Source organism: Notamacropus eugenii, chromosome 2 (assembly GCF_028372415.1).
Source record: "Notamacropus eugenii isolate mMacEug1 chromosome 2, mMacEug1.pri_v2, whole genome shotgun sequence".
Taxonomy (NCBI): Eukaryota; Metazoa; Chordata; class Mammalia; order Diprotodontia; family Macropodidae; genus Notamacropus; species Notamacropus eugenii.
In genome coordinates, this window is record NC_092873.1 from 49,320,929 (window position 1) to 49,347,666 (window position 26,738).

Here is a 26,738-nt window from a genome sequence, read left to right on the forward strand (position 1 = left end):
TCTGTAAAACGTCAATAATAATAGCATCCTCCTCTCACGGTTGTGAGGATCAAATGAGATAAGCACTGGAAAATGCCTGGCACATAGTAGGCACTACAGAAATGTTAGGTCTTTTTTTCCTTGCCTAGGGTCACACAGTGAGTGAGTGGCATTAGGATTGAAAGCCAGATCTCCTAAGTCTCAGTCCTATGTTCTTTGCACTACACCAAGTTCTGTGGCTATAGGAAATGTGAGGAGGGAAGAAGGGGACACATTGGGGGGTGGTCAGCAGTGAGATTGAACGCTGAGGACGTCTCCGTGGGGCACAGGAGTCTGAGGCAGCCTAGCCAGTGAAGGTTCACAGGGACAGAGAGGATTGGTGGCACAGATGGTGAGGCTCAGTAGTGACTTTTAGGGGACTGGGGACATAAGTTTAGGTGGTTAAATGGACAGACTTCTCTGGTGGAGACCAAGAAGCAGCCTGAGAGCGGGGATGTTGGGAACACAGAGAAGACAGAGGTCTCCAGGGCTGGGGATGGCCTGGGGGAGCAGGACACTCACCATACTGGGCAGCCTTGGCAGCGGCCTTGGCAGCTGCAGCTGCAGCCGGGGTACCTACTCCTAGAGACAGACAAAGGGCTAAGGGATGGCCCCCCTCCCACCATCATCTTGCCCCCGGACTATGGCAGTCACCCACTTCTTGGTCTCCTGGCCTCACCCAGCTACCAAATGATCTTCTAAAATCGCAGATCCAACTATGTCCACCTCTCCCACCATTCAGTAAATTTCAGTAAACTCCCATTGCCTCTAGGGGCAAATATAAACTGCCCTGGCTGCCTTTAGAGCCCTTCACAGCCCGGCTCCTTAGATCTCCCCCACTCCATGCACTCTATAACCCAGTCACAGTGACCTCTGCCATCTCCTTGAACATTTCCTGACTCAGAGCCTGGATGTTTTCATCTTCTCCTGGCTTCCCTGACTTCCTTCCAGTCCCAGCTAAACTCTCACCTCCCCCTGGCTCCCATGGAAGGGCTCTTCCTCTGGGAATTGCCAAATTATCTTGTTTGTACATGGTGGTTTCTATTATCTCTCTCATGATTAGCAGGATTCTTGAGGGCAAGCACATTTTTTTTTTTTTTTTGCCTTTTTAGCTCTTAGTACAGTGCCGAGCACATAGGAAATGCTTAATGAACATTTGTTCACTGCCCAAGGACTCCACTGCTCTACTCACCTAGACCTCCAACCCCTGCTCCTGGGACTCCAGCCACACCAGGCACCAAGCCACCTCCAATCCCTCCCAGACCACCAAGGCCTCTAGCAGCCGCTGCTGAGGGAAAGAAAATCAAGGCCCTTTTAACATCAAGTCTCAGGGGTATAGGGTCCCCAGAGCAAGAGACAGATAGTAGAAGAGTAAGGGAAGTCAGAGGTTGATCAGCACATTCCTCCTCTCTCCTCCCAGGTTCCTCTTTCTAGGGCTGGAAGGGGCCCCAGGAACCAAGGAGTTCAACCCCTCCACTCTATAGGTCCTGGGCTCATCCATAGATGGAGGACTAGAAGAGAGATCATCCATCTGCTTTCCAGATGAGGAGACAAAGGCCCATGGAGAAATAGTGATGTACTTGCCTAAGGTCACATAGGTAGTAAGTTGTCAGAACCAAGATTCCACCCTGTTCCTCTTGACTGTTTTAAGTTGTTGTTTTGTCAGTTAGTCATGTCTAACTCCTTATGACCCCATGTTGGATTTTCTTTGCGAAGATACTGGTTTGTAATTTCCTTCTTCAGATCATTTGACAGATAAGGAAACTGAGGCAGCCAGGGTTAAGTGATTTGTCCAGGGTCACACAGCTAGGAAGTATCTGAGGCTGGATTTGAATTCAGTTTCACCAGACTCCAGAGCTGGCACTTTCCCCGCTGTACCACTTAGTTGCTTCTAGTTTCCTCATTTGTAAAAAAGGGGAGGGACGTTGGAGAGAATAATACCTGTCCCTTCCTGCCTTACAGAATCAAACAAAAATGTTCAAAAGCTAAACAAAAGCAAAGAATAATGATGGATGCCCCACAAGACAGAGAAAGGCACTCTGGGCTTATGAAGTTCTGGGAACTCCTATCGCACCAAGGATAAAATACAAACTCGTCCTCCTGGGAGAGAGCGTTCTGCCACACATTGGCCTAGAGGCCTTGGGCAAGTTCTTTCCCCGATCTGGCCCGGTTTTCTCCTCTGTCAGAGGAAGGGTCAGGCTGGATGGCCTCAGAGGCCCTTCCAGCTGGAAAGGCCTGATTCAGTGACTGGAGATGAGACTGACCTTCCTCAAAAGCTTGTGGGTTTCAGGCCAGCAGAGTGGACGTGGAAGCATGTGAGCAGACACCCCTGGAGTGTGGCATTGGAATGAAGGGGATGGAAAAGAAAGGGATTTTCCAAGATGGAAATTGGGCCCCCAGTCTACAAGCCTGGGCCAGTCAGTGGACTTCAGCTGGGTCGAGACGTCCAAGAATCCTTTTTCACGCAGAATCCTAATAAACCAAGCTGAAAATCATCTGTTGGGCTGCCGAGTGCAGGATGGGCCAGAAACGACAATGTTCTCGTTGGCGGCTGGCGCAAGCTTGGCTTTGGGGATGTGCCAACCTGTGGATGCTGTCATCCTTGCCACGTCCTCAGAGGCCCAGAGGGCCCCTCCTCTGTCCCCCACCAAACAGTTCTAACAGAGAGGATCCTAATCACAGTGTGGGCACAGATCAGGGCAGTCAGATGACCAGGAGGGTACTGTAGAAACCTGCAGCCTTGGCAGGGGAAGTGACCCTGCCAGGCAAGCTGGTCAGTATTCAGAATCTGGAGAAGGTTAAATCCCAGCCCCAAGACCAAGAGAAGCTGGTTCTTCAGCATGGGAGTGGTGCTTTCCTAGTGTTCTGGTACTCTTAATTTATAACATCTATTAAGCTCCTACTGTGTGCCAGATATTACATTGGGGATACATAAAGAGGCAAAAGATCGATTGATTGTTGGGCATTGGAGATACAATGACAAAAAACAAATGAAAAGAGCCTACAATTCCCTGATCTGATCCAATGCAAAGCCCAGACCTGAACCCACAATCCATTCTGCACACAGCTCTCAAATGACGCTCTTAAAACCATTGAGTGTCTAGGTCTTAGACACTAGACTAGACTCTAGGACCTAGGCCAACTTTTCTTGGCAGAGATACAGGAGGGCTTTGCCATTTCCTTTTCCAGCTCATTTGACAGATAAGGAAACTGAGGTAGACACGGTGAAATCACTTGCCTAGGGTCATATAGTTAATAAGTGTCTGAGGCCAGATTTGAACTCAGGAAGAGGAGTCTTCCTGACTCCAGACCTGGCTATTTGTACACTATGGCGCCACCTAACGACCTAGCCACTTGGTTCCTAGTAGGTGCTTGTTAAATTGAATTAAATTGGGAAATCTTTGCTACTATATCTGGGATTCATAACTTCAAGATTTGAGAGGGGTGTCTTCTTCTGTCTTCCTATAGCTGAATGTTGTTTGGGTCCGCAGGCACCACATGGCAGAGGAGACTGGTCGGTACAGTGAGCATGGGGCATATGAGTTGGAATTTGGATTCCTCTCCTTATGTGAGCCAGTCGTGTATAGTTCCATGGTCACAGACTGACTCCTCACTTCATCAAAGTGTTTCATAATGATTATGTTTTGACCTACAGTTCCCCCTTGCGCTTTAGTAGGTGAGGAGAGAGAGGAGAAAGAGAAGAGGGAGGAGCATTCCTAAAACCCTATTATGTAAGAATTTCGAGGAAGGCTTAAGCATGACCTAGGTATGTCTACAAGGTTTCTGCTCTACAGCTAGAAGAAACCTCAGATGCATCCAGTCTATACAACCTATTTTAAAGAAGAAGAAACTGAGACCCTAGGAGGCCTTAATTTTATCCTACCGATGAGGAAACTGAGGCCCGGAGAGATTAGACAGCCAAATTCCATTCCTTTCTTACAGTTTGTGCTGAACTGTAAGACTGTGATTGTTTTTGTTTGTTTTTTAAGAACGCTGGACTTGGAACCTCCTGAGGCAAATCACATGGAGCTGGAAAGGAGCTCAGAGGCCAATGAGTCCACCCCTCCCCCTTTTGATAGATGAGGAAACTGAGGCCCGGGGAACTATTTGAAATAGCCAGATGTTTTCATTTGGGATGTTTGGGGTCACATAGGCATATGCAACTCTGAGCTTTATGAAGCTAAGAGACTAATCAATCAAACAAGTAATCAGTCAGTCATTAACCACCATTTATGAGACACCTACTATGTGCCAGGCATTGTGCTGGGTGCTGGGGTTACAATGTGGCCTGCTTTCAGGAAGCCTCCACTCTAACGTCACAGACTCAGTGTTTGCTCACAGGATTGCTCTGGGGCTCGAAGGAGACCATGTGTGTAAAGTGCTGTGTAAACCTAAAGCGTTCTATAAATGTCCGCTTGTCTTGTCCCAGCTGGGTCAGCATTTTTTCCCTTCCCAGATCTCCTGATTTTTCCTGGCTGAGTGCTTCTTCTATGATGCCAGTCTTGCATCAGTTGAGAAATACTTCTCTTCCCCCACCCTGAACCTGCTAAGCCTTCCTCTGAGAAGGGGACCTTCCAAGGACAGGACCCAGGGCCACGTGATTAGGACAGAAGGTGCCCTGAGGTGACAGAAGGGGCACCTGGGACTTGGCCAGGAGAGGACCAGAGAAGGACACTCACCATACTTAGCTGCTTTTGCTGCTGCCAGGGATCCTGGATCTGGGGAGGAAGAGACAGAGATTCAGGGACTTCCCCACACTATAACCCAAAATGTATAGAGGTACAAGCTTCTGGGACAAGGGGCCCTTGAGACCTGAACTAGACCAGACTGACTGGAAAGTCCTAGCCTTCTAGGCTCAGGGCAAGTCTCCCTTCCAGGAAGCTGATACGTCACAGGATCACAATTCACTGGATCTCTCCCTCTGCTAAACTGTAGCTCTGACTGTTCATGTCTTCTGTTAGGGGTTTATCCCAGGTCAACTTATGACATCTTTGCTATTACTCTGTTGAAATCTTGAAATCTTTATTTCCGCTATCAGATTACAAGCTCCCTGAGGGTAGGGCTTGGGTCTTCTCTCTCTCCAAGAGCACCAGTCAGGTACTCAAAGAATGTTGATTGAATAACTAAAGTTACCAGTGGCTTCTCTAAACTTAGGATCCACCAGCTCCAGATCCCATCCCAAACCACTGAACTCATGGCCAGGTTCATACTCTTTACAGACCCTAAAATGGCTCTAGAGAAGAGAAACCAACTCCTCTACTTCCCTCACTGAGCCTAATTTCAACTAAAACCTGCTCTAGTCTGGGATGCTCACCTACACCAGCCCCAAATCCTGGGATGGCTCCAACACCAGCGGGGAAGCCACCACCATCTGCAACTCCAGCTGGGAAGCCAGGAACTCCTCCTGGAGAAAAAAAGGTCCTGGGTGGGCACATGGGCTAGGAACCCAAGGGAAAGCTGATCCAATGGAAAAGGGAGGTGACCAAGCAGCTAAGACCCCAAATGTCTTTCCTGGTGAGAAATATCACAAGCCAGTACAGAACTGGTTGAGAAGGAACAAGAACCAAAGCAATCCCTGAACCTTTTGTCTTGTAAGGATTTCGTGGGGGCAGAAAAGAACAGAATCCATATGTGGATGGTTAGCTTAGGGTTGGTTGTTAAAGTCTAGTCCTAGGGTAAAGTCTCTAGGTGGGACAGTAGACAGTTCTCTAAAATGTAACTTACGGAACTGAGCTTTGGCAGCTGCTTTTGCTGCAGCCTGGGCCTCTGGAGATACTGCTCCTGGAGACACAAAGTGGGAGACGGGTCAGGGACTGTCCCATCCTTCCTCTGGGGGGAAGACCTGGTAATGTTCATGAGGCATTGCCTCTCCCACCCCCATGCCACAGGGATTCCCTATTACCTGGGAGACCTCCAACACCAGCACCTGGGACTGCTCCTAGTCCTCCCACACCTGGGACTAATCCTGTGGAGAACAAAAACAAGGGACCTAGTGCCCATGTCTAAGCCACAAGGAGATGGGAACTCAAAGGTTCTGGAAGTGGACTGGGTGGGAGGTGAGCAGACACCCAGGAGGTGATCTCTCCTGAAAGCCTTTGGGACACATGATGGAGAGCCTGGGGTCATGGAAATCAGTCATATTTAAAGCCTAAAGGGACCTCAGAAGTCTTGTAGTCCAATCTTCCCATTTTATAGAGGAAGAAACTGAGGGCTGGAGAAGTTATAAGACTTGCGTCAGATCCCACAGCTAGTAAGTGGAGAGCCAGGAGTCAGACCCAAGCCTCTCCTGACTCCAAATCCAACAGTTTCCATGCTGGATTGGATATTAGGAAACCTGAGTGAATCTAGCCTCAGATACTTCATAGCTATGTGACCCATGAAAATTACTTAACTGCTCCCTGCCTCAGTTTCCTCATTTATGAGATGAAATCCTCAGAAGTGCCTACAGCCTTTGATCTAGGATACTATACATTTGCTACATGTATGTATGGCTTTGGGGTCATGAAGAGTTGAACATGACTAAGATGACTGAACAACATTTATGATCTTGGCCTCTCTGGGCCTCAGTTTCCTCATCTGTGAGATCTCTTCCAGTTCTAAATCTATGTTATGCTTTTTCTTATTATGAGTGGAAAGAGAATCATGTGCTCTGTGCTTTTCAAATCCCAGATTATCCTTTGTTGTCTGGGAGGGCCACCTGTCCCAGCCCTTTGAGAAAGTGGCTGATGATAAAGAGGGCATCTTGGGGGAAGGACAGTGGAGGCAGATATGAAAGAGAAGGATTGTGATAGATAAAGAGCTAATGAAGATGAGGAAACTGAGTTGGGGGACCCAGGTCATGAATATTGTTCAGTCATTTCAGTTAAGTCTGACTCTCTGTGACCCCATTTGGTTTTTTTTTTTTTTTTTGGCAAAGTACTGGAGTGGTTTGCCATTTCCTTTTCCAGTTCATTTGACAGATGAGGAAACTGAGGCAATCAGGGTTAAGTGAGGCCAGATTTGAACTCATGAAGATGAGTCTTCTTGACTCCAGGCCCAGCACTGTATGCACTCTGGTGCCATTTAGGTCATGAATAGTCAGGCCATTAGCAAAGGGCTGGAGTCCCCGGGAACCGAACTGGATCTGCAGACTGACATTTTTTGTGAGGGTACATACCATACTGGGCGGCTTTGGCGGCAGCTTTGGCAGCAGCTGCTGCTCCTGTAAACAGAGAGAAAGGGAAAGGATTGAGTAGGGGCAGTTAAGGTAGAGAGGGGCCCAGAGAGGAGAATCCATCCTCCCCACCCCTTCCTTCCTCCCAGCTGAAACAGGCTACATGTTCATGAATTTTCAGCTGTCTTCAGAAATTCTTCTCCGGCAGGCTCTCCTCTGATGGGAGGTGGTGTGGTCAAATTCTAGGTTTGTTTCTAACTTACTAGTGTGACCTCAGGCAGGCCACGGTCCTTGATGGCCCCATATCTTAATCTGTAAAATGAAGGAGTTGGATTTGACCTATAAGGCAGCTCTTGGATTCTATCCACGCCCCATTTCCCAAATATGATAAATGGACAAGACAAGTGAGCAGTGTTGATGGGACAGCTATAAATCTATACTGAAAAACGTGCTTGTCTGTTCTCCTAATCCCCTGTATCCTTGTCTTGGAGTCAGCACGCCTTCCAGGACAGTCCTGGTATTTGAAACTGGCTTCGCCAAATCGTTTTGAAATGTTTGTTTTGGTGGGGTATAAGCAATTTGAGAAATCAGTTTGGAATCGATTCAGGAGAACAAAAACACAATAAGGAACTATAATGGACATGGAAAGGTCACTAAAAGGAAGCTGAACTCTGAGTAACTGAAAAGTGATTAGAGAACAGAAAAAATCTGCTATGGTCCTTCCTCCTGGCAGAGAGGCGGGGACCGTTGCATACATCAGCAGGCCAGCTCCCTGCACTGAGGGTTTTGGGGTAAATGTTTTCCTTTGTGAAGAGCAGCTAGGTGGTACAGTGGCTAGAGCACTGGACTCGGAATCAGGAAGACTCAAATCTAGCTTCAGAAGCTTTACAGTTGTGTGACCCTGGGCAAGTCACTTAACCCTGTTTGCCTCAGTTTCTTATCTGTTCAGTGAGCTGGAGAAGGAAGTGGCAAACCACTTCAGTGGTTGCCAAGAAAATCCCAAATGGGGTCACAAAGAGTCTGAAATGACTGAACAGCAGTAGTTTTCTTCGCGAAAAGAGAAGATTACACTAGGAAGGAGGGGAGGGATGAAAAGGAGGGCATATTCCCTGGAAAGTTTTTTTTCAAAGTATCAATAAACCTCACTAAAAAAAAAAAAACAACAGAGAAATTAGTTTTAATGGATGATTTTCTCCCTAAAATAATTTGCATCTGAAACAATTTCGAAAAAAAAAGTCTAGTATCTGGGGGCAATCATAACTTCTAAGGCAGGGGCTCTTAGTCTTTCATAAGCATCACGGACCCTTGGACAGTGTCTGGGGAAGCCTGTGGAGTAATGTTTTTAGATGCATAAAATAAAATCTGAAGGATTATAAAGAAAGCCCATTATAATGAGATACAGTCCTGTATGTCCTGTACAGTCAAACCATCTTTTAAAAATATTTACATACTCCTACTTTAAGAATCTAAGAGAAATCTTTGCAGGTAGATGTAGCAGATACTTGAAGGGAGGAAGAATGATGTTATTTCATAAAGAAATAAAAATGTTATCACAGAAGAATCATCTTATGATTGGAAAAGGTGGGAATGAGCATTCAATCTGCTGATATAGAGAGATAATTTGTTACTCAAATGTTCTCTGTCAGGTTCTGGGCCATGAAGAAGAGAGACCCTGCTACCTGATAAGGAATTTAGAATAGCAAACTAAAGGTTTCTTTAATGACCATAGAGAGTAAAGACTGAGGAAGCCTTGGGCATCCAGCAGCAAAGCACCATGAAGGGTTTTTTGAAGTCACATCAGCCTCCAGTCCTAGAGCTTTCCTGGGAGCTGCCTGACTCCTAATGCAAAAGCACTGGGATGATCTGGTGGTTAAACTGGAGTTACAGGAGGCTGTGATCAAAATATTTCAGAACTGGGGGAAAAGGTACTAAGTTGTACCTCATTTCCTTAAAGGCTCATTCTCTCTAAAATGTTTGATTTTTGATTTAAGAAATAATTTAAAGGAAAACTCCATTTATCTTTCACTCCTTTAACTAAGTCTATGACTGAAGTTCCTAGCCATCTCACCACTGGCCTTTGATTCGGTCATCATCCTCATCTCTATTACCTTCTCCTCCCCCTCAACAAGGACTCCATTCCTTAACTCAGACACATGAGCTTTTTACTTTAGCTTACCGGGAACCAGGCTTATACACTGTTTACCCTGACCCCTTTCCACTCCCCTTTATGTTATGTTTCTCCCAGTAGAATATAAGCTCCTTGAGGACAAGAACTGTCTTGATTTGCTTGTATTTGCATCCCCAGTGCTGGTCCAGAGTAAGAGCTTAATAAATGCATTATCTTTCCCTCCCTCTGTATCTATCTGTCTGTCTATCTATCCATCTTTCTCCCTCTATCATCCATCCACTCATCTATCATCTATCTCTTTCTTGTCTTTCTATCCATCCATCCTCTATCCATCCGATTATTCACCCATCTATCTATTCATCTTTCCATCTATCTCTTTATCATCTGTCTATCTATCCATCTGATTACCTATTCATCCATCTATCTATCCATCTTTCCATCTATCCATCCATCTGACTGTCTTATCTATCTCCTCCTCATCTTTCTTTTCATCTGTCTCTTGGATATTAGGGTCATAAGCTAATAGTAAAGCTTCACTACTCATCTAGTGTCGATCTACCTTAACTCCAGCAAACAGAAACATGGAATGATGGCAGTAATGTTTCAGCTAATTTTGGCAGTGTGTAGGACATGTGTAAAGCACAGACAATCATCAACCATCCTCCCAGGAGACTGTGTAAAATTTGTCACATGATTTTGAAAGTGCATTTTCTGAGGGTCTTGTTTCTTCTAACCAGCAGAGTTTCAGGTTTCAGATTAAATCTGAGTGATGCGTAACATGTAGTAAGCAGATAGAGCCCTGGACTTGAAGTTAGGATGACCTAGATTCCAATCCTACCTCAGCCACTTACCAGCTCTGTGGTCCTGGGCCTCAGTTTCCTTATTGTAAAATGAGGATATTGGACTGCATGGCTGTTAGGTCCCTTTGAACTCTAGTTCTATGATCTCATGATTTCTGGTTCTTAAAGTGGAGGATGTGAACCACTGGTGGGGGGGGGGTCTGTGAGGTTAAAACTATTTTCATAATAACACTAAGACATTTTAAACTTCTCATGTAGTTAATATTGTTGTATATAAAACTCACATAAGCAAAAGCTCTTTAGGAGTTCCTCAATAATTTTTGAGGGTGTAAATGGGTCCTGAGACCAAAAAGTTTGAGGATTGCTGTCCTGGAGAATAACAGATCCAAAATGAAAGGAAGAAGGCAGCCTGAGGACTGATGGTATGAAGGGCTCAGGAGAGCCTTCATGCTAGTCTTGGTGGTTCTACAGACTCTGTGGACTTTGGTCACAAAGGAGAAATCCTTTCCCTTTAGTTTTCTTCTCTGTAAAATGATGGGTCTGGACTAGAGGGTCCAGCTGTGACATTCTGCAGTTCTAAGAAATCATTTGCATCCTCCTCAGACCCGTATGGACCCCTGACAAATAGTTGCCTGAAATGGGCAGAGTCCAAACTGAGTAAACGACAGCTTACCTGGAACTCCAACGCCTCCAATGCCTCCTGGAACAACTCCCACACCTGGGATGCCAGCACCAGGAACTACCCCTCCAAGACCTCCAGCACCTGGGGAGATTGAAAGAAGTCAGGTCAGCTCTCTGCTGTACCCTAAACCACAAGGGGAGCAGAGTGAGCTGAATTAGAGGGAGCAGGGAAAAGGAGAGGGGAGGGTGAGGCTGAGTGATGGGGAAGGGAGACAGAAGAAGGAAGCAGGGGTGCAGGGAACTCCAAATTAGGATGAATCATTTCTGCTTGGAATTGGATGGGGGGGAGGAGGGAGAGAGAGAGAGAGAGAGAGAGAGAGAGAGAGAGAGAGAGAGAGAGAGAGAGAGAGAGAGTTGAAGTCTATGAAATCTCTTTTGCTTTTTCTCTCTGTCTCTCCTCTCTTTGTTTCTCAGTCTCTGTTTCTTCCCTCCTCCCTCTTCCTTCTATCTGCTTTTCTAACTCTGTCCCCTGCTACATTTTGCAAAAAGTGATTCTTTCTTTGCACCTTCAACTTGTGAGTCAGTCCACCCACTGATTCTCACAGAATACTTTAGTTAATGAAAAGCTACAAAATATATCTCTTTGCAAACTCTTCTCCTATAATGTGGGGCCATTGAAAATTGAAGCTTGACTTTCTGAGGGCAAAGACTGTGTATGTCTTCCCTCTGAAGCAGACTAGCACAGAGCTGGGCACAAAATCACTCAATAAATGTTTCTTAAATGGCCTGACTTCCTTCTTTCTGTGTGTGCTAGACATTATAGGGGAGAGGGGACAAGGAGATATGGTCCCTGATCTCAAGGAGCTTGTGGTCTACCTGAAGAGACAGGATGTACCTTCCCAATCTTATTCAGGGACGATTCAAGGTGTCATATAAGTTCTAACATATATAATGCTGAAAACATATGTTATAAGAACTCAGAGGAAAGAGAGATCACTTGACTGGTATGGTTAGGGAAGGACTCGCTAGGGGATTTGACTTCAGTTTGAAGGATGGGGAATATCTGGAGAGAGGGAGAGAAGTTAGATAATGGCGGAGTGGATTGGATGCTGGACCGGATGTCAGGAAACTCCTGGCTCTAATGCTTATTACTTAAGAGAATTTGGTCAATCTTCTTTCCTCACCTGTAAAATGGGACTGGAGTAATGATCAGGTGATCTCTAAGGTCACTTCCAGTTCTAAAAACCCTAGGAAACTTGCATAATCTTTCTTAGCCTTAGTTTCTCAACTGTCCCAGGCCCTCTTTTCTCTACTGTCTAGCTTGGTGATCTTGTGGATTCATGCATCATTCGTACACAAATCTTTTTATGTGGTCCTTGATTCTCTTCTGGGGTCTGGTCCTGAATCTCTCACTGCTGGACATTTCCATATGAATATCCTATAGTCAACAACTTTGGTCCAAAATTAGTTTTATTATTAAAGTTAATTAAAAAATCTGAATATCCCATGGCCAACAATTTTGATCCAAAATCAAAGTTATATTATGAAAACTTTTTAAATTAAGCCCTCCCCTCCTCCTAATTTCACTATTTCTGTTGAAATTCTTTTAGTCACCTAGGTTCATAAGCTTAGAGTTATCTTCAACACTGGATTCTCTCTCACTCACCACAGCAAATCAAATTCCTGAGATCTTGGTAATTTTGTCTTCCCAACATCTCTATGATCTGTCTCTTTCTGTCCTCTTACTCCAGTGAAGTGGGATACAAGAGGACTGGTTTTTTTTAAAACACATAATACTTGAAAACAATAATAAACAAACACCCTGTTGCTTCAACTATGATCAGATTCCTCACCAGACACATCCTGCCCTCCTTCTAACTAACCAAAGCTTATTTCCCATGAGGGTATTTCCAGGGACTCATGACATCAGCTCTATGTTTGAGCTATGTCCTAGTGTTGAGTCTGGCAGCTTTTAAGGTCTTTCCAGAAGTCTTCCTGCCTGTCAAACATTTCCTGATTGTCAGTGCAGGCTTGATCTCAACCCTAGCTCCCTGGAGATAGCTGGGACATGGGATGGGAGGAAGGGTGCCACATCCTCAGGAAGGAGGAAAGAAATGAATAGAGGTGGGAAAGGGAAGAGCAACCCTTCTGAGGTGAGGAGTCCATGTGGGCAGCTTAAGCCCTTCTGACATCAGCCAAAGGCTAGGCAGGCAGTGAACTGGATCATGGCATTACAGACCTGGAGGTAGAAGCAACTGTGACCAGTGCTTGTCATATAGTAAGCACTTAATAAAATACTTCCTTAATACTTAATAAAAAATACTTGCTGACTGATTGAATGACGTCAGAGGATCTCTGGTCCAGTCATCTCGTTTTACAGAGCTTTGACCCAAAGAAAGGGAAATGACTTGCCTAGGATCATACATATAGTCAGTAGCAGAGTTGGGATTTGAATTCAGGTCATCCAGCTCCAGAGCTGGTATTCTTTTCTCTGCACTGCATGACCTCCATGGCCAGACTGGTAAAAGAGACATAGCTGCCTCTTTGGGGTCCTCCTAGGGTCCTAAAGTGTCTGATTCTTGTGGTGGAAGGAGGGATAGGAGAGGTCACTGGCCTGGTCTGGGAGAAGGGAATCAAGGGCACTCACCATACTTGGCTGCTTTGGCAGCAGCAGCGGCAGCAGCAGCTGTGGGAGAGATGGGAGAGAGGGAGACTTAGGGACTTTTGAATCTCCATGTGATCGATACCTACAACTGGAGGCTTTCAGTACCTGGGACAGCCCAGAAGCCAGGAAGGCAGTCTACACTCTCCATAGAGACCCAGGGTTAGAAAAACCAGGCTTTCATCCTTTCCCCACTCCCACTTCTGGTGATTGAACCCAAACTCACGGGAGAGAGCTGCCCCAGGGATACCTCCGGGACCGACTCCTGCACCAGGAACAGCTCCAGTGCCAACCCCAAAACCTGGAACTCCTCCAGGGCCCACACCAAAACCGGGAACTCCAACTCCAGCGCCAGCCCTGGCCCCTGAAAAGAAGATGGTAGCATGGGTGCAAGTGGCCAACAGAGAGAGAGACTTCAAGCCTCCATGGTGCCCTTTAGAATCTGGGAGGGGCCAGGAGCAGGGGCAGGAACAACCTAGGAGGTACTCACCATACTTGGCTGCTTTAGCTGCTGCTTTGGCCGCTGCATCTGGGGCTCCTACTCCTGGAGAAGGAGATGGGGAGGGAGAAGGTATGTAAGGATAATGACAACAAAGACCTCAGTTTCCTCATCTGGCACTGGTGGGTTTAGATTAGGTGGTTGTTAAACTCCAAATCACAGGAACATACACCTACAGCTGGAAGTGGCCTTAGAGGTCATCTAGTCTAATCTGTCCATTTCATAAGTGAGGAAACTGAGGCCCAGGGAGGTTAAGCGACTTGGACAAAGTGACTTGGACAAAGTCACAGAGGCATGAAGTGTTATAAATGGGATTTGAACCCAAATTTTCTGACCCTAAATCCAGGGATCAGTCAACTGTGCAGGGCTGCCTCCCATCTGTGAACCTATAAATAACCACTGACTTTATGCAGGTTTTTATGGTTTGGGAAGACCATTGAAAAATCATACATGATCTGATTTCAGGTACTCAGCAACATTGTGAGGTAGGCACCTGGGTCTTCTTATTCATAGAGGTGCCTGTGGTCACAGTGCTAGTTGGTGTCAGAGGATATTTCAAACGCAAGTCTTCCTGGTTCCAGGTCCACTATACTTCACCACTTCAAACTCAGGAGACCACCCTCCCCTCTTTCTTCTTCTACTCCAATCTCAGCTATACGGAGACACAGAGTCACATATATGTTTGGATACAGGAACTGTAGCTCTCACCTGGGATGCCAGCAGCACCCGGGACACCGCCAACACCTGGGACTCCGCCAACACCTGGGACTCCAACACCTGGAACACCTGCAATGCTTCCAATTCCTGGGATGCCACCAACACCTGGTACTAAACCTCCAGCAGCTCCTGTTGAGAGAATGGAGAATTGTCTTTTCTATCCATAAGATGCTGAGGAGGATCTCTCAGCACCCAAGTGCCCAGGAGTAAGGCAGAAATTAAACAGTGGTCATCCTTTTCTGAAACAGTCTCAGTTCAAGCCACATGAGGAATTGGGGGTATTTAGCTTAGAGAAGAGTATCTGAAGAGCTGTCCTGTCCAGGAAAGATTTGGCCTGTTATGCTTGGCCCCAGAGGGGATGACCAAGATCTCTGAATGCAAGTGCAAAGAAGCAGATTGGTTTGTTATCAAGACAAGCTCCCTGAGAATCCGAAAGCTGGGGGCCAGCAGAGTTCCTTCCTTATGGCTGGGACCCAATAACCATAAAACTCTGCATGATGCCCAGTCCATCTCTGAGGACTTTAGTAAAGACTTCCAGATGATGACAAAGTGGAAGAGGAATCCTAATCCAGGGTGAGAGGTACAAAGGGAACTCTAAGGATTTGAGATCCCTGAAAAGGGTTTAATAGCAAGGGCCTCCTATTGCCAAAACACAAATCCTCCCTGGAGGAAGGAGCCCTTTCCTCCCTGAGAGAACTGAGAGGCTGAAGGACATGCCCAGAGTTACACAGAAGTAAGACTTGAATCCAGGTCTACCTGCCTCCAAAACCTCCTCTCTGACTGCCCCTGCCTCTCATACGAATGTAATGGGAAACTAATGCCCACCTTGGGGTGAAGTATGGAGATGAGGGGAATGCTCTGAACCACATAAGATCACAGAAGGGCTTATGGAGGAAACTCAGTCGCTCAGCCTGGGATCTGGCTTCAGGGACCCAGGCAGAGGGTGAGACAGAGAGGATGGAGGGAGTCGCGCTGAGAACACTCACCGTACTTGGCTGCTTTAGCAGCTGCAGCTGCAGCAGCGGCGGCTGCGGCTGGGGCCCCAGCTCCTGGAGAGACATAAGGAGAAAAGGGTCTCAGAGGGACCTGCCTGCCTTCCCAGGAAAACTGGCCCCTCCTCTTCCACTTCCAAGGCCAGAACTAGGTGGAGGGAAGGTAGGCAGTCACTCAGGGGGTGATGTACATGAGAACATAACAAGGACCAATCCTCCTGAGGTCAGGGATTAGTACTTAGCCAAACTCTGCATCTGTTCCAGCACCTGGTACAGTGTGCCCTAAATAAGAGGCCATTAGTGGATCTCAAGCACTTATTTACTTTTTCATTCATTCATTCACTCACTCACTCATTCATTCACTCACTCACTCACTCATTCATTCATTCATTCACTCACTCACTCACTCATTCATTCACTCACTCATTCATTCATTCATTCATTCACTCACTCACTCACTCATTCATTCATTCATTCACTCACTCATTCATTCATTCATTCTTGTGGCATGATTATTCTTTCTTTCCTCCAAGAAATTGAGGCACACCAAACATTTAGACTGGCATGTGCTTTTAGGTATAAGTTCCATGTAATTTTTGGAATAACTTGTACATAATTGAGTTGCAGCAAAATTATTGAAAACCTCTGTAATAGGTACCTCATACATAGTTGTTGAATTGATTGGAAGTCACAGTTTTAAAACTGCTTTTTAAATTACATATATATATGCATAAAAATACTCTCTGTAAGGGTAGATTGGGGGTAATGACTAGTACACATTGGATAATGAAGTCTTCCTCACTCCTCTCTAGTCATTCTGTGGTCTAGCCAAATTAATCCTGATGTCCCTCACATACTCCAACCCCCTTATCTTTACCGTTGTACTAGTGACCCCATCTCCTCCATGCCTTCTTTTCCCACCTGAGCCTTTTGGGATCCCAAGACTCAGCTCAAGGGTCATCATCTATATAACACCTTTCCTGACCCATATTCCCCATTTCTAGTACCTCCCTCTGAAATCATCTTGTATTTGAATATATACTGCATTTATTTCCGTATATATATGTGACCCCCCCCCCCCCCCCATAGAATGTGAGCTTCCTTTGGCAGGGAGGAGTCCCTTAATGAATTCATTCAGTAATGATTCATTCAGTAATTTCTTGGTCACTTCTGTTGCAAGTGCCCAAAATTAACTTGAATTTAACTCATATGCCCTGTATATGTTATGTACATGCTGCTTCTTCTCATCGAAGACAAGGTTCTTGAGGCCAGGGATGGTTTCATTTTTGTCTTGCATCTACCACCTAGAGATTTGGAGGTGAAAGGGACCCCTGAGGGCATCTAGTGCAATCTTCTCTTGTTACAGAGCAGGAAAATGAGGCTGGGGGGTGGGGTGGGTAAGACCTGCCCAAGACTCCTAGGCCTTCTGACTCAGAGCCAGAGTCTCCAGCACCCATTCACTGATGCCACCGTCCACCCTCAATCTGGAAACGTTGACCAGAGCTCAGCCCTGTGTCCTTTCCTTCCTTAGCTTTGTTCCCTTACCCCCCACCTCCCACCCTTGCCCAAAAACACTTTACCAGCAATGCCTCCAATGCCAGGAAGTCCTCCAGGTCCAACTCCAAAGCCTGGAAGTGCTCCAGGTCCTCCTGCACCAGCACCTGCAGAGACAGACAGTCCTCTGATTCATCAGCATCCGAGGAGGGGCAAAGGATGGGATGGGGTGGGGCCAAGCAAGGGGCTGGGGAGAATCCCCCAAAAGCTGGCCACTTCATCCCTTTCAGCTCTATGGAAGGCATTTAAGGGGCAACCCCCAATGGCAAAATGCAACCCCACTGCTTGGTCCTTAGAGAAAACATTAAAAAATCCAACAAAACCCCCAATGCACCCATTTTCAACACACTCATTAAGGGACATGTGTGTTTTAAACAAATTGCGCTTTAATCACAGTCACATACTGAGAAACCACAGGCAGCTCAGTCCCCTGGCCAGAGGGGCCTCAGCAGGAATGTTTGAGTGTTCTCATCCCAGTGCTCCTCAGAGTTGTCCAACTTTGTAATATAACCAGTCCTTTGGATTTGGCTGTCCTTCCCGCTGGGTCTGCCCTTGCCCCCCCTCCCAATCCCCTTTTCCTGGAGAATTCCATTCATCCCCAGCCCCCTCTCCCTATCAGGGCAGATGGCTAAGAAGACAACCCAAGGAAAGGAGGCTAGGGGCCCTTGCGACTGTGGTCTGGGTCTATGACAATTGAGTAGAGCGAGTGTCCTGCTCAGATATTAGCATTCCCCTCCCCTCCAAATGTAAGGATCATTCTTTTCTCCAGTCTTTGGGAGACTGGGGGAACTCTAGTGAGTATGGAGGGGGTCAAGTCCTCAGATAGGAGGGGTGAAAGTTCTTTGTGGTGAGGGATAGACATTTTATTTTTGACGCCCCCCCCATGCTCCTCAGTACCCAGCACATTGCCTGCACATAGTAGGCGCTTAATAAATGCTTGAATGGCCTTTGAGGTCCCTCTCAATTTTGACATTTGCTGTTTAGTCATATCTGATTCTCTGTGACCCTATTTGGGGTTTTCTTGGCAAAGAAACTGGAGTGATATATTTTCTTCTCCAATCCATTTTACAGATGAGGAAGCTGAGGCAAACAGGGTGACTTGACTTGCTCACTGCTCTAGCACTACGGTGCCACATAGCGGCCTCTCTGACATGACAAGAGTACCAAATCCAGTTCCAACTCCTGCCCAAGATAATTTAGAGAAAGGAGGTGCTGGGTTATAGGGGAAGAAAACCAGGTCAGGAGTTAGGGGGATCAGGTTCTAATCCTAGATCTCCCATAACTAGCTGGGTAACCTTGGGAAGTCATTGAAACGCTCTTGGATTCTGTTTCCACCTCTGTAAAATTAGTAAGTTGGAGTAGAGAGGCCTCTAGAAACCTGCAACTTCCAGACCTCTAACTTAGTTTTTTAGGGGGATACACAAGATAGATGAGACTAGTCTATCAAGACTAGATGGGGGTCCTCTCATTAAGAGAACAAAGGAGGGAAGGGGGTCTGACCAGAGCAAGGCATCAAAAGGTTCACTCACCGTACTTAGCTGCTTTTGCGGCTGCAGCTGCTGCAGGACCAACTCCTAGATTTGGAAATAAGGAGATTCAGCCATTGTGGGGTGGGAACCAGCCCCCTCCTCAACCCTGAGAACATACCTCCCCATGAGACCCCTCCCACAAGCAAGTTCAAACAGAGTGAAGAGAATGGGACAGGGCCCTGAACTTTCAGATTCAGACTGGTCCCAGACTCATGGGATAGGGCTCTGAGATGCTTCTTCGGCAGTAAATAAAGGCTGCATTGGACCGTCCTCACTCTCACCCCTACTCTATGTGACCAAAGGCATTTGTGAGTCACCATGGAGAGGTGAGAGATGGGACCCTGGGTGGGAGCTGGCCTCTATGGAGATTCTGCCTATAACCTCAGCCCCACTGGCCTGTAGAGGAATCTTAGTGGCCAAGTCTAGAAGGGTAGCTGTTGGAGGAAAGTCTGGCTAGGATCCATGAGTAGGACTGAGATGTAGGTACCTTCCATGCCCTCTTCCACATGCTGTTGATGAACCAGAAAATGAGGCCATACCTGTTCCTGTGGGATATCCCGCTTTCCCCGCACCTGCCCCAGCTCCAGCAATGCCACCTGGACCGTAACCTTTGAGGGCAGGAAGGAAGAGAGTGTCAGCCTTTGATTTACCTGTGTGTGGACCCACTATTCCTCACTCCCAATAAGTAAATAAATTCCTTGGTTTTTGTCTTTGAGCTTCCAGAATCATCCTTGGCCCAAAATATACTTACTTAATTTTAAAAATTTTTTCCTTATGATCCACTTGACAAATATCATAATAGGCACTTAAACCAATTCTTGGTTGATCCAGTGAATGATTGAAAAGTCTCTATGAATAATGACTTTGCTATTAACCCACCCAGCAGCTACGTGTTCTAGTGGATAGAGAACTGGATTTGAGAGTCAAGAAGACCTGAGTTGGAGTATGGGCCCCTGACATATGCTGGCTGCATGACCTTAGGTAAGTCACCTGCCCCCTTGGGTTCTTGGCAGCTCCCCAAGACCTTCACTTCTAAGTTGCAGATCAGATGCTGATTGCACTGAGCATGGCTTCCAAAGCCCAAGTGAGTCCCCTTGGTCTACCTTTCCCATGCACATTTAGCCTCTGGCTACACTGGACTAACCCTGGATGTTGGTGGACCTTTAGGACCAGGACATAAAAGAAAGCCCCAATTCACTTACCATAAGGCAGTTTTCCAGTGCTATAGGGCAATCCATAGCCACCTGAGGGGAAGACAAGATCTGGTCAGGAGATTCCTCCATACTTCATTCCCGGCCTGAGCCCTGAGCACAGGAGGTGGGCCACCCAAAGAGCAGACTCCAAGGGATGACTGGAAAGAGCCTCTGCCCCCAGCCTCCCTCTCATTTTATGAGGGATGCGTATCTCCTGAGTCATCATGGAAAGAACACTGTCTTTAGAACCATAGGACCAGCTTGACTTCTTATAACTGATGTGACCTTGGACCAGTTATTTCTTCATCCCTCTTGTATAAAACAAGGCTCTTAGGATCCCAGATGTAGAACAGGAAGGGACCCTAAGGATGATCTGTTCCAACCCCTTCTTTTCACAGCTGAGAAAAATCAGCCTGAAAGGGGTGAAGTTAATGATCCAAGATCATAGCTAATGACCTTATTCATTAGTAGACTTGTAGCTAGTTAGTAACTACTTAGTAGAAGATCTGGGATTCAGGCTCAGGTCCTTGAAGTCCAGATCCAAGGATATGCTGAGTAAAGTGAGCTCTCTTAGCTTCTTTCTAGCTGTGAATCCAATAGTGCTACGAGATCTCTGAACAGGGGCTAGAGTCCTTCATCCCCCACTGAGGGTTCGGGATCTGAGCACAGACACCCCTGGCATAGGGATCAACCCCCATCATCCCGGAGGTGGAAGCCTTTCTCTGGCTCAGGTTTTAATAGTGAGAGGGCAAAGAGAGCACTAGAGCACTGAATGCTAGCAATCGATTCTCCAGAGGTGGAGTTGGGACTCTGAAGTCTGGGAGCACCCATTTTGCTAGGGCGAAGGCCATTGATTCTGGAGTCAGAGGAACTGAATTCAAATCCTGCTGCTCACTCCAACTGACTAGATGACCCTGAGCAAGTCACCTAACTTTTCAATGCCCAAGATCATTCTCTGAGATCAGGCTACCATGATTTTTACTATCACACGGCAGAGATACTTCAGAATCAATCGGTTTCCCCATCAGTAAAAGAGAGGGTTGGTCTAGATGGCGTCTGAGGTGCCTAATCTCTCTGAGACTCAGTTTCCCCATCTGTAACACGAAAGATTTGGACTTTGAGGTCCTGTCCAGCTCTAAATCAATGCGCATGTGACTCCTGAATTCAGAACCTCCTCCTTCCTCACCTCTGCACGAACTGTCTTCCACACCTGCTTTTGCTTCCTCAACATCATCTTTCAGCGTCCTTTTCTTTCTCCAAGGCTCCATGCTCTCCCTGGCAAGCCCACCCTGATCCACTCAGCTGTTAATTCTCTTTTCCTCCTCAAATTTTTCTGGAGCATTTCTTCTGTGTTTGTCCATTGACCCCCATCACTTATCAGTGTTCATTTCCACCTAGTAGATTAGAAGCTCCCTGATGATAGGACTGCGTTTTTGTCTATTTTGTTATTGGTCTTTTAGCTCCAACGTTCAGCACAGGGTCTGGCACATTGTAGATGCCTAATCAATGTCTATTGGACTGAATTGAACGTTAGCAGGGCCCTCTCCAAGTCTGGATGATGCCCGGAACAGGGTCACTCGGGGCAATCTGGGAAGGAGATGGGATCATTCACAGAGGTAGGGCATACTCCATCCTTTCCCCAATGGTTCTCTCATCCGGGGACCAAGCCTGCATTTCCTCTCTGAGGAACAAATTCCATAGGGATCCAGCCTGGTCTATGAGGTCCCACCTCCACATTGTCTTCTGAGAGAGTGGGCTCTCCCAAATATCTCAGAGAATAGGATAAGGCTCATGAAAGTGATGTTATCAGATAGAGAGTCAGGGTCCAGTTTTCAAATCTTGTCTCTGGCAGATTCGACCTCAGGAAAACTGGGTACAAACCTTCCAGTTTTGTGACTACGGGCGATTCCCTTTAACTCTCTGGGGCTCATCTGTAAAATGGGTATGCAGATAAACCCTCTAGAACCTAGCTCAGTGTTGTTTTAAGGCTTCATGGAGATATTTTGAGTAAAGTGCATTGTAAACCTCAAAGTGTTTTAACTCTTCAAATGTCAACTTATCCTCATCACCAGTGCCCTAGCTCTGAGCCTCTACCCCAAACTCCCAATTAGTTCGTGGTTTACCTGGGAGCTTGGGTGCTTTGATAGGGTAGCCTAGGGGGACTCCAGGCTGCTGGCCTCCAAAAGGTCCAACTCCTACAAACAAGAAGAAAAAAGAATGAAGTACTTACTCTTTGTCCTTCCCCCACCCCCATTCAACAAAGGTCCCAACCAGGCTTTCCATCATTTGTTAATTTCATAACTACACTCACACCAGACTGATTTCTTTAGCGTCTCCCCCAGACGCCAACTTATTCTTGTCTCTGAATGTTTGCCTCTGCCATGCCTTTTCCCTCCTTCAGCCCCTCTCCAAATCAGATCTCTGAGACCCAGTTCAAGTTCACCCACTCCAGGAAGTCCTCCTTTACTATCCCAGCCCCCACTGAACTCCACCTCTCTCTTTGAACATCCAGCATTAATTTTTGTACTCTCTTTGGTCCTTGGCATTGACAGCCTATGTTTGCTTATTTTTATTTTCATGGATGAGAATCCCGGCTTCTTAATGAGACCAGAAATTCTTCTGGGTCAATAGTGTCTGTCTGCCTTGTTTCCCCCAAAGTACCCACCATGGGGCTACATGGCAGACCCTTGGTCAAAGACTGTTGACTAATGGATTTGGGGTTCTCATGTCCTTTCCCTGTCTAAGAGCCCTACAGAAAGCTCTGCATTGCTGTCTAAGGCCCCAAAGAGGCTTTTCCCCTTAGCCAGGAGGAGGTGGGAGCCTAAACCCCTGGCTTGGGGAAGTCCCAGGTGAGGGTAGGAACAGGAGCAGCTCTCTCACCTGGAATTCCTGCAAAAGCTCCACCACCTGCTGCAAGAAAAGAGAAACTGGTGACTACCTGCCCATGAGGATGTCCTAGCATCCTGGGATGTCAGAACTGTAAGGGCGAAAAGGCCATCTGGTCCAGAACCCTCATATTACAGAGGAGGAAACTGAGGCCCATGGAGGGGGAAGGGAGTTGGCTTAGGAACCAGATAAGAAAGAATGTTTCTTATCTGAATTGTTGACATTTGGTGCTGTGTATACACAGTTTCAATTCGAAACAGTGGAAAGTAGCTGGCTCTGGAGTCTGAGGACCTGGGCTCAAATCCTGCTTTATCATATTCCACCTATGAGATCTTGGGCAGGTGACCCTACCTCAGATTATTTAAAATACGCAGATATCTTCAGTTTTCATGCAAATGCATCCTGTCAATGTTGACCAACACTCCATGTGGGACGCTATGAAATTTCCTTACCAAGCGTCTGGTCCTAAAAGAGCTGAGGAGTATGGACAAGAAAAAACTCGGAGTGTCGCCCTTGAAAACGGGCAATATGATGGAGGGTAGGATGCTAGACTTTCAGGACATCTGCCTCTGCCACCATGGCTATATGTAATTACTTTTTTGGGGGGATTGTTATGAGTTTTGGTTTTTGATCTTTATTTGTATAATTCAGAAATATTGTTTCAGGGATATTTTAATAGAAATATTAATCTGATAATCAATAGAAAATTGGATATTATAATGAAAGGGCTTTTTTGGATAACAGCAAATCCTACTCTTTAATGTGAACTCTGAGATTCTAAACTGAACTAATTAATTATGCTTCAGTTCCCTAAAACTGGAAAAAAAAAAGAGCACATTTTTAGTAACTACTGAACTGCAGCAAATAAAAGACAATTTGATAATTGATCAGAAAAAAGCACAGATAATCTTGTTTAGAAATATTTTATCCTTAGAGCATTATACCTTTTTTTGAGCAAGTACAACTTACAGAAACTATACACAGCCAACTTTTATCAAGTATGAACATTTACTATATGTTGTTTAGCGGAAATATCATTTCAGTTGTAAAAACAATCTCCTGTTACAAAAAGTAATCATAAACCTTAATGGATCTGACAGTTGTACCAACAAAGCTTCAAGCTAAACAATATTTTAAATGGAAAAAATATTCCTTTTTAAATAGTTTGGTAAACTTACATTTCTGAGGCTTATGTACATATACAACTGTGTATAATTACGATGGGTAAGTCATTTCACCTGCACTATTCTCAGTTTCCTCATACGTAAAATTGGAACCACAAACCTTGCCCTGCTCTCCAAGAGCGGTTCAGTGGATTGAAAGGCTATAGAGAGAGATCATTCTTTTAAGGGCTGAAACATGGGATGGGGGAAGACTCAGATGATAGACAATTCAATTATGTCATTCTCCCCCACTGTCCCAACAAGACCCCTTATACCTTTCCCCCAGGTCCTTTCTGATGACTAAAATCCCACCATTAGACAGATTTATTACTTTGATTGGGATTCCATGACCCTTTAATTAAGATTTCATCAATTTTTAAAATGCTACTATAGACACAGAGGGGGAATTGCTTCTTTTTTATCTTTGCTTGATGAAGATAAACCAAAAATTCTCCAGCATTTGTTAGAGTTACGGAATGAAGGCACTAGGGGCAATGGCTTGACTATGGGTGGAATTCCAGGTGGTTTTTGCAGTTAGTTCCATACCTGGGGCTTTGGGCTTGACTCCAGCTCCAGTTGGCACACCTGGCAAGACCCCTACCCCAGGGAATCGTGCTCCTGAAACACAAAGAAGGCATGTTCACTAAAGGCAAAAGAGCAGATACCCATCTGAGCCACCCCTCACTCCCTAAGCCAGAAGAGAAGACCCAGTCCTGCCTGTTCTGTGTGGCACACCCCATGCCTCACCCTTGGGAAGGGAAGCCTTCCTTGATTGCAGGAGCCAACAATGGTTTCTCCCTTCTCTGGGGTCTAATGGTTACTACTGTCAGTGTCAAGCTCAGTGGATGGAGCGTTAGACCTAGAGTCAGGAATACCTGAGATCATATCTGACCTTAGACACTTGCTAGCTATGTGACCCTAGGCAAGTTACTTCTCCTCTGTTTGCCTCAGTTTCCTCATCTGTTAAATATAAATAATAATAATATCACCCTCCCAGGGTGGTTGCGAGGATCAAATGAGATAATATTTGTAAAGAATTTTTTTTAAAACAGTACCATGTGTTAGCTACCAATACTATCATTTACCCCCCCCCCCCAGTCAAGTCCCTTGGGGGCAGAGATCATGCTTTGCACCGTGGGGTATCCCCCTCAGCATTTAGTGTAGAAGAGGACACCAGGAAGGTGAGAGAAAGAGGGGCCCTCTCTCTGAGAACTAGCTTTAAAACCAGTCTGGAAACAGGGTTTTTAGGGGATTTCAGATGTGGGAGGGTGAAAAGATGATGCGGCCTCTTTACATTCCCAACACACCCAGAATCACAAAATGTGTTATCCTTCAAAACTGAAATACACATTTCTGACACAGTAGGAGCAGGACATGAGCTCTTGGCTGAGTCTCCTAAAGTGGGGACAATTGGCAGGGAGCCATCCACATTCCTTCTCCCCAATCTCCTTGTAAATAACTGCATTTGTGAGACAGCTGGCGCAATTCAGAGATCAGTCTGTGACCAGACTGATAAAGACAGCCATCTATACCATGCTGATTCCTTGCCAGCCGTCATGCCTGTCTACTCCCCGCTCCAGGCCCCTGAAGCCTTGGACTCTGATCCTGGGATTCCAGGCCATGAGAGGCAGTGAGCTTTAGGCACGCCTTATCTAGAACCAGTCTCCATTCCACTTCTAGCCATCTTGACACCATAATGTAGAGCCCTGTCCCCTCCTGCCATTTCTGGTACCTCTGTATGTTGGAATGTAAGCACCTTGAGGACAGGAAATTACTTTACTTGTATTTGTATTCCTAATACTTAGCACGGTGCTCTGTACATAGTAAATTCTCATTAAATGCTCTATCTTTGCATCCATCTATCCATCCATCCATCCATCCATCCATCCATCCATCCATCCATCCATCCATCTATCTATGTCTATCACCTAACTATCATTTATCCTCCTATCATCTATCTACATCTTCTGATTTTAAGAAAAGGAGAGTAGACATAGAAAAAGAAACCCAAGACTTTTTTTTCATTAGCTTCCTCCTCAAAACCTGGAGGGAAAATTTCCTGAAAACTAGATATGGGGTACAGTTGGGGGGGTTACCCTGGTGTCTTGTTCAGGAGATGGCAGTTGGTGCTCATTTTCATCTCTGAAATTGGTCAAGACTCTGTCCCTCTCCCCAAATCCCTCCTGCTCCCCAGCGTTGTTCTTACCTGTTCCTGGAAGAACTCCACCTGGATACACTCCAGGAAGCCCCACACCTACGAAGAAGTGAGGGTGAACAAGTAAGTGGTGTGAACAAGTAAATGATATGAACCCAAAGAGAGAAGCAAGAGTCACAGGGAGTAGTTCTGGGTCCCATAAGTCACAGAATCTTCCCCTCTCCTCAAATATATCTTGGCTGCTCCACCCCCTCAATCAGGGTCATTTCTTGGTCCCTTCAACTCTCTCTCTCTCTGTCTCTGTGTCTCTCAATGATCTCAAGAAGGGTGCAGTTGTGTCCTCTGACATTCTTCTCACAGGTCATGGATAGATTCCCTACCCCTCAGCTCCACCCCTCTCCCCAAGATCCACCCCCTGCTTTCCCTAAATGACCTGTTAGGGATCCATTGTCCATGAATTTATCCAAAGCCTTCTGAAACTTGTTTCTATTTCCAGTCTGTCTTACCTCCCCCAGTGACGAGTTCCAGATGTTGGCTCCCTGATTTGCAAAGTGGGGCTTTTTGTCCTAAAATCACCTCCCTTGAGTTTGGGGGAGGCAGGGCAGACAGGGTGGTGAAGCACAGTGTCTGGCACACACTGGGTGCTTAATAAATGCTTGTTACTTGAT

At 46.1% G+C, this 26,738-nt stretch overlaps 1 protein-coding gene across 16 annotated transcripts in view; it reads right to left on the reverse strand.

Moving 5' to 3' along the window:
- ELN (elastin) overlaps positions 1 to 26,738 on the reverse strand; it is a 68,803-nt gene that overhangs the window by 10,432 nt on the left and 31,633 nt on the right. For 5 of the 16 annotated variants that reach the window (XM_072640186.1, XM_072640189.1, XM_072640191.1 and 2 more), the window contains 21 exons: positions 26,122 to 26,169; positions 24,462 to 24,533; positions 22,747 to 22,776; positions 21,990 to 22,061; positions 19,876 to 19,917; positions 19,213 to 19,281; positions 18,674 to 18,718; positions 17,171 to 17,251; positions 15,585 to 15,647; positions 14,590 to 14,727; positions 13,873 to 13,926; positions 13,609 to 13,746; positions 13,368 to 13,406; positions 10,773 to 10,862; positions 7,175 to 7,219; positions 5,921 to 5,983; positions 5,743 to 5,799; positions 5,333 to 5,422; positions 4,698 to 4,736; positions 1,211 to 1,306; positions 541 to 600 (listed from right to left, as the gene is read on the reverse strand). In XM_072640186.1, coding sequence (XP_072496287.1) covers positions 541 to 600; positions 1,211 to 1,306; positions 4,698 to 4,736; positions 5,333 to 5,422; positions 5,743 to 5,799; positions 5,921 to 5,983; positions 7,175 to 7,219; positions 10,773 to 10,862; positions 13,368 to 13,406; positions 13,609 to 13,746; positions 13,873 to 13,926; positions 14,590 to 14,727; positions 15,585 to 15,647; positions 17,171 to 17,251; positions 18,674 to 18,718; positions 19,213 to 19,281; positions 19,876 to 19,917; positions 21,990 to 22,061; positions 22,747 to 22,776; positions 24,462 to 24,533; positions 26,122 to 26,169 — 1,431 coding nt within the window. The remainder of the gene's footprint in view (positions 1 to 540; positions 601 to 1,210; positions 1,307 to 4,697; positions 4,737 to 5,332; positions 5,423 to 5,742; positions 5,800 to 5,920; positions 5,984 to 7,174; positions 7,220 to 10,772; positions 10,863 to 13,367; positions 13,407 to 13,608; positions 13,747 to 13,872; positions 13,927 to 14,589; positions 14,728 to 15,584; positions 15,648 to 17,170; positions 17,252 to 18,673; positions 18,719 to 19,212; positions 19,282 to 19,875; positions 19,918 to 21,989; positions 22,062 to 22,746; positions 22,777 to 24,461; positions 24,534 to 26,121; positions 26,170 to 26,738) is intronic. The other 11 variants (XM_072640188.1, XM_072640194.1, XM_072640187.1 and 8 more) reach the window with 8 other exon arrangements.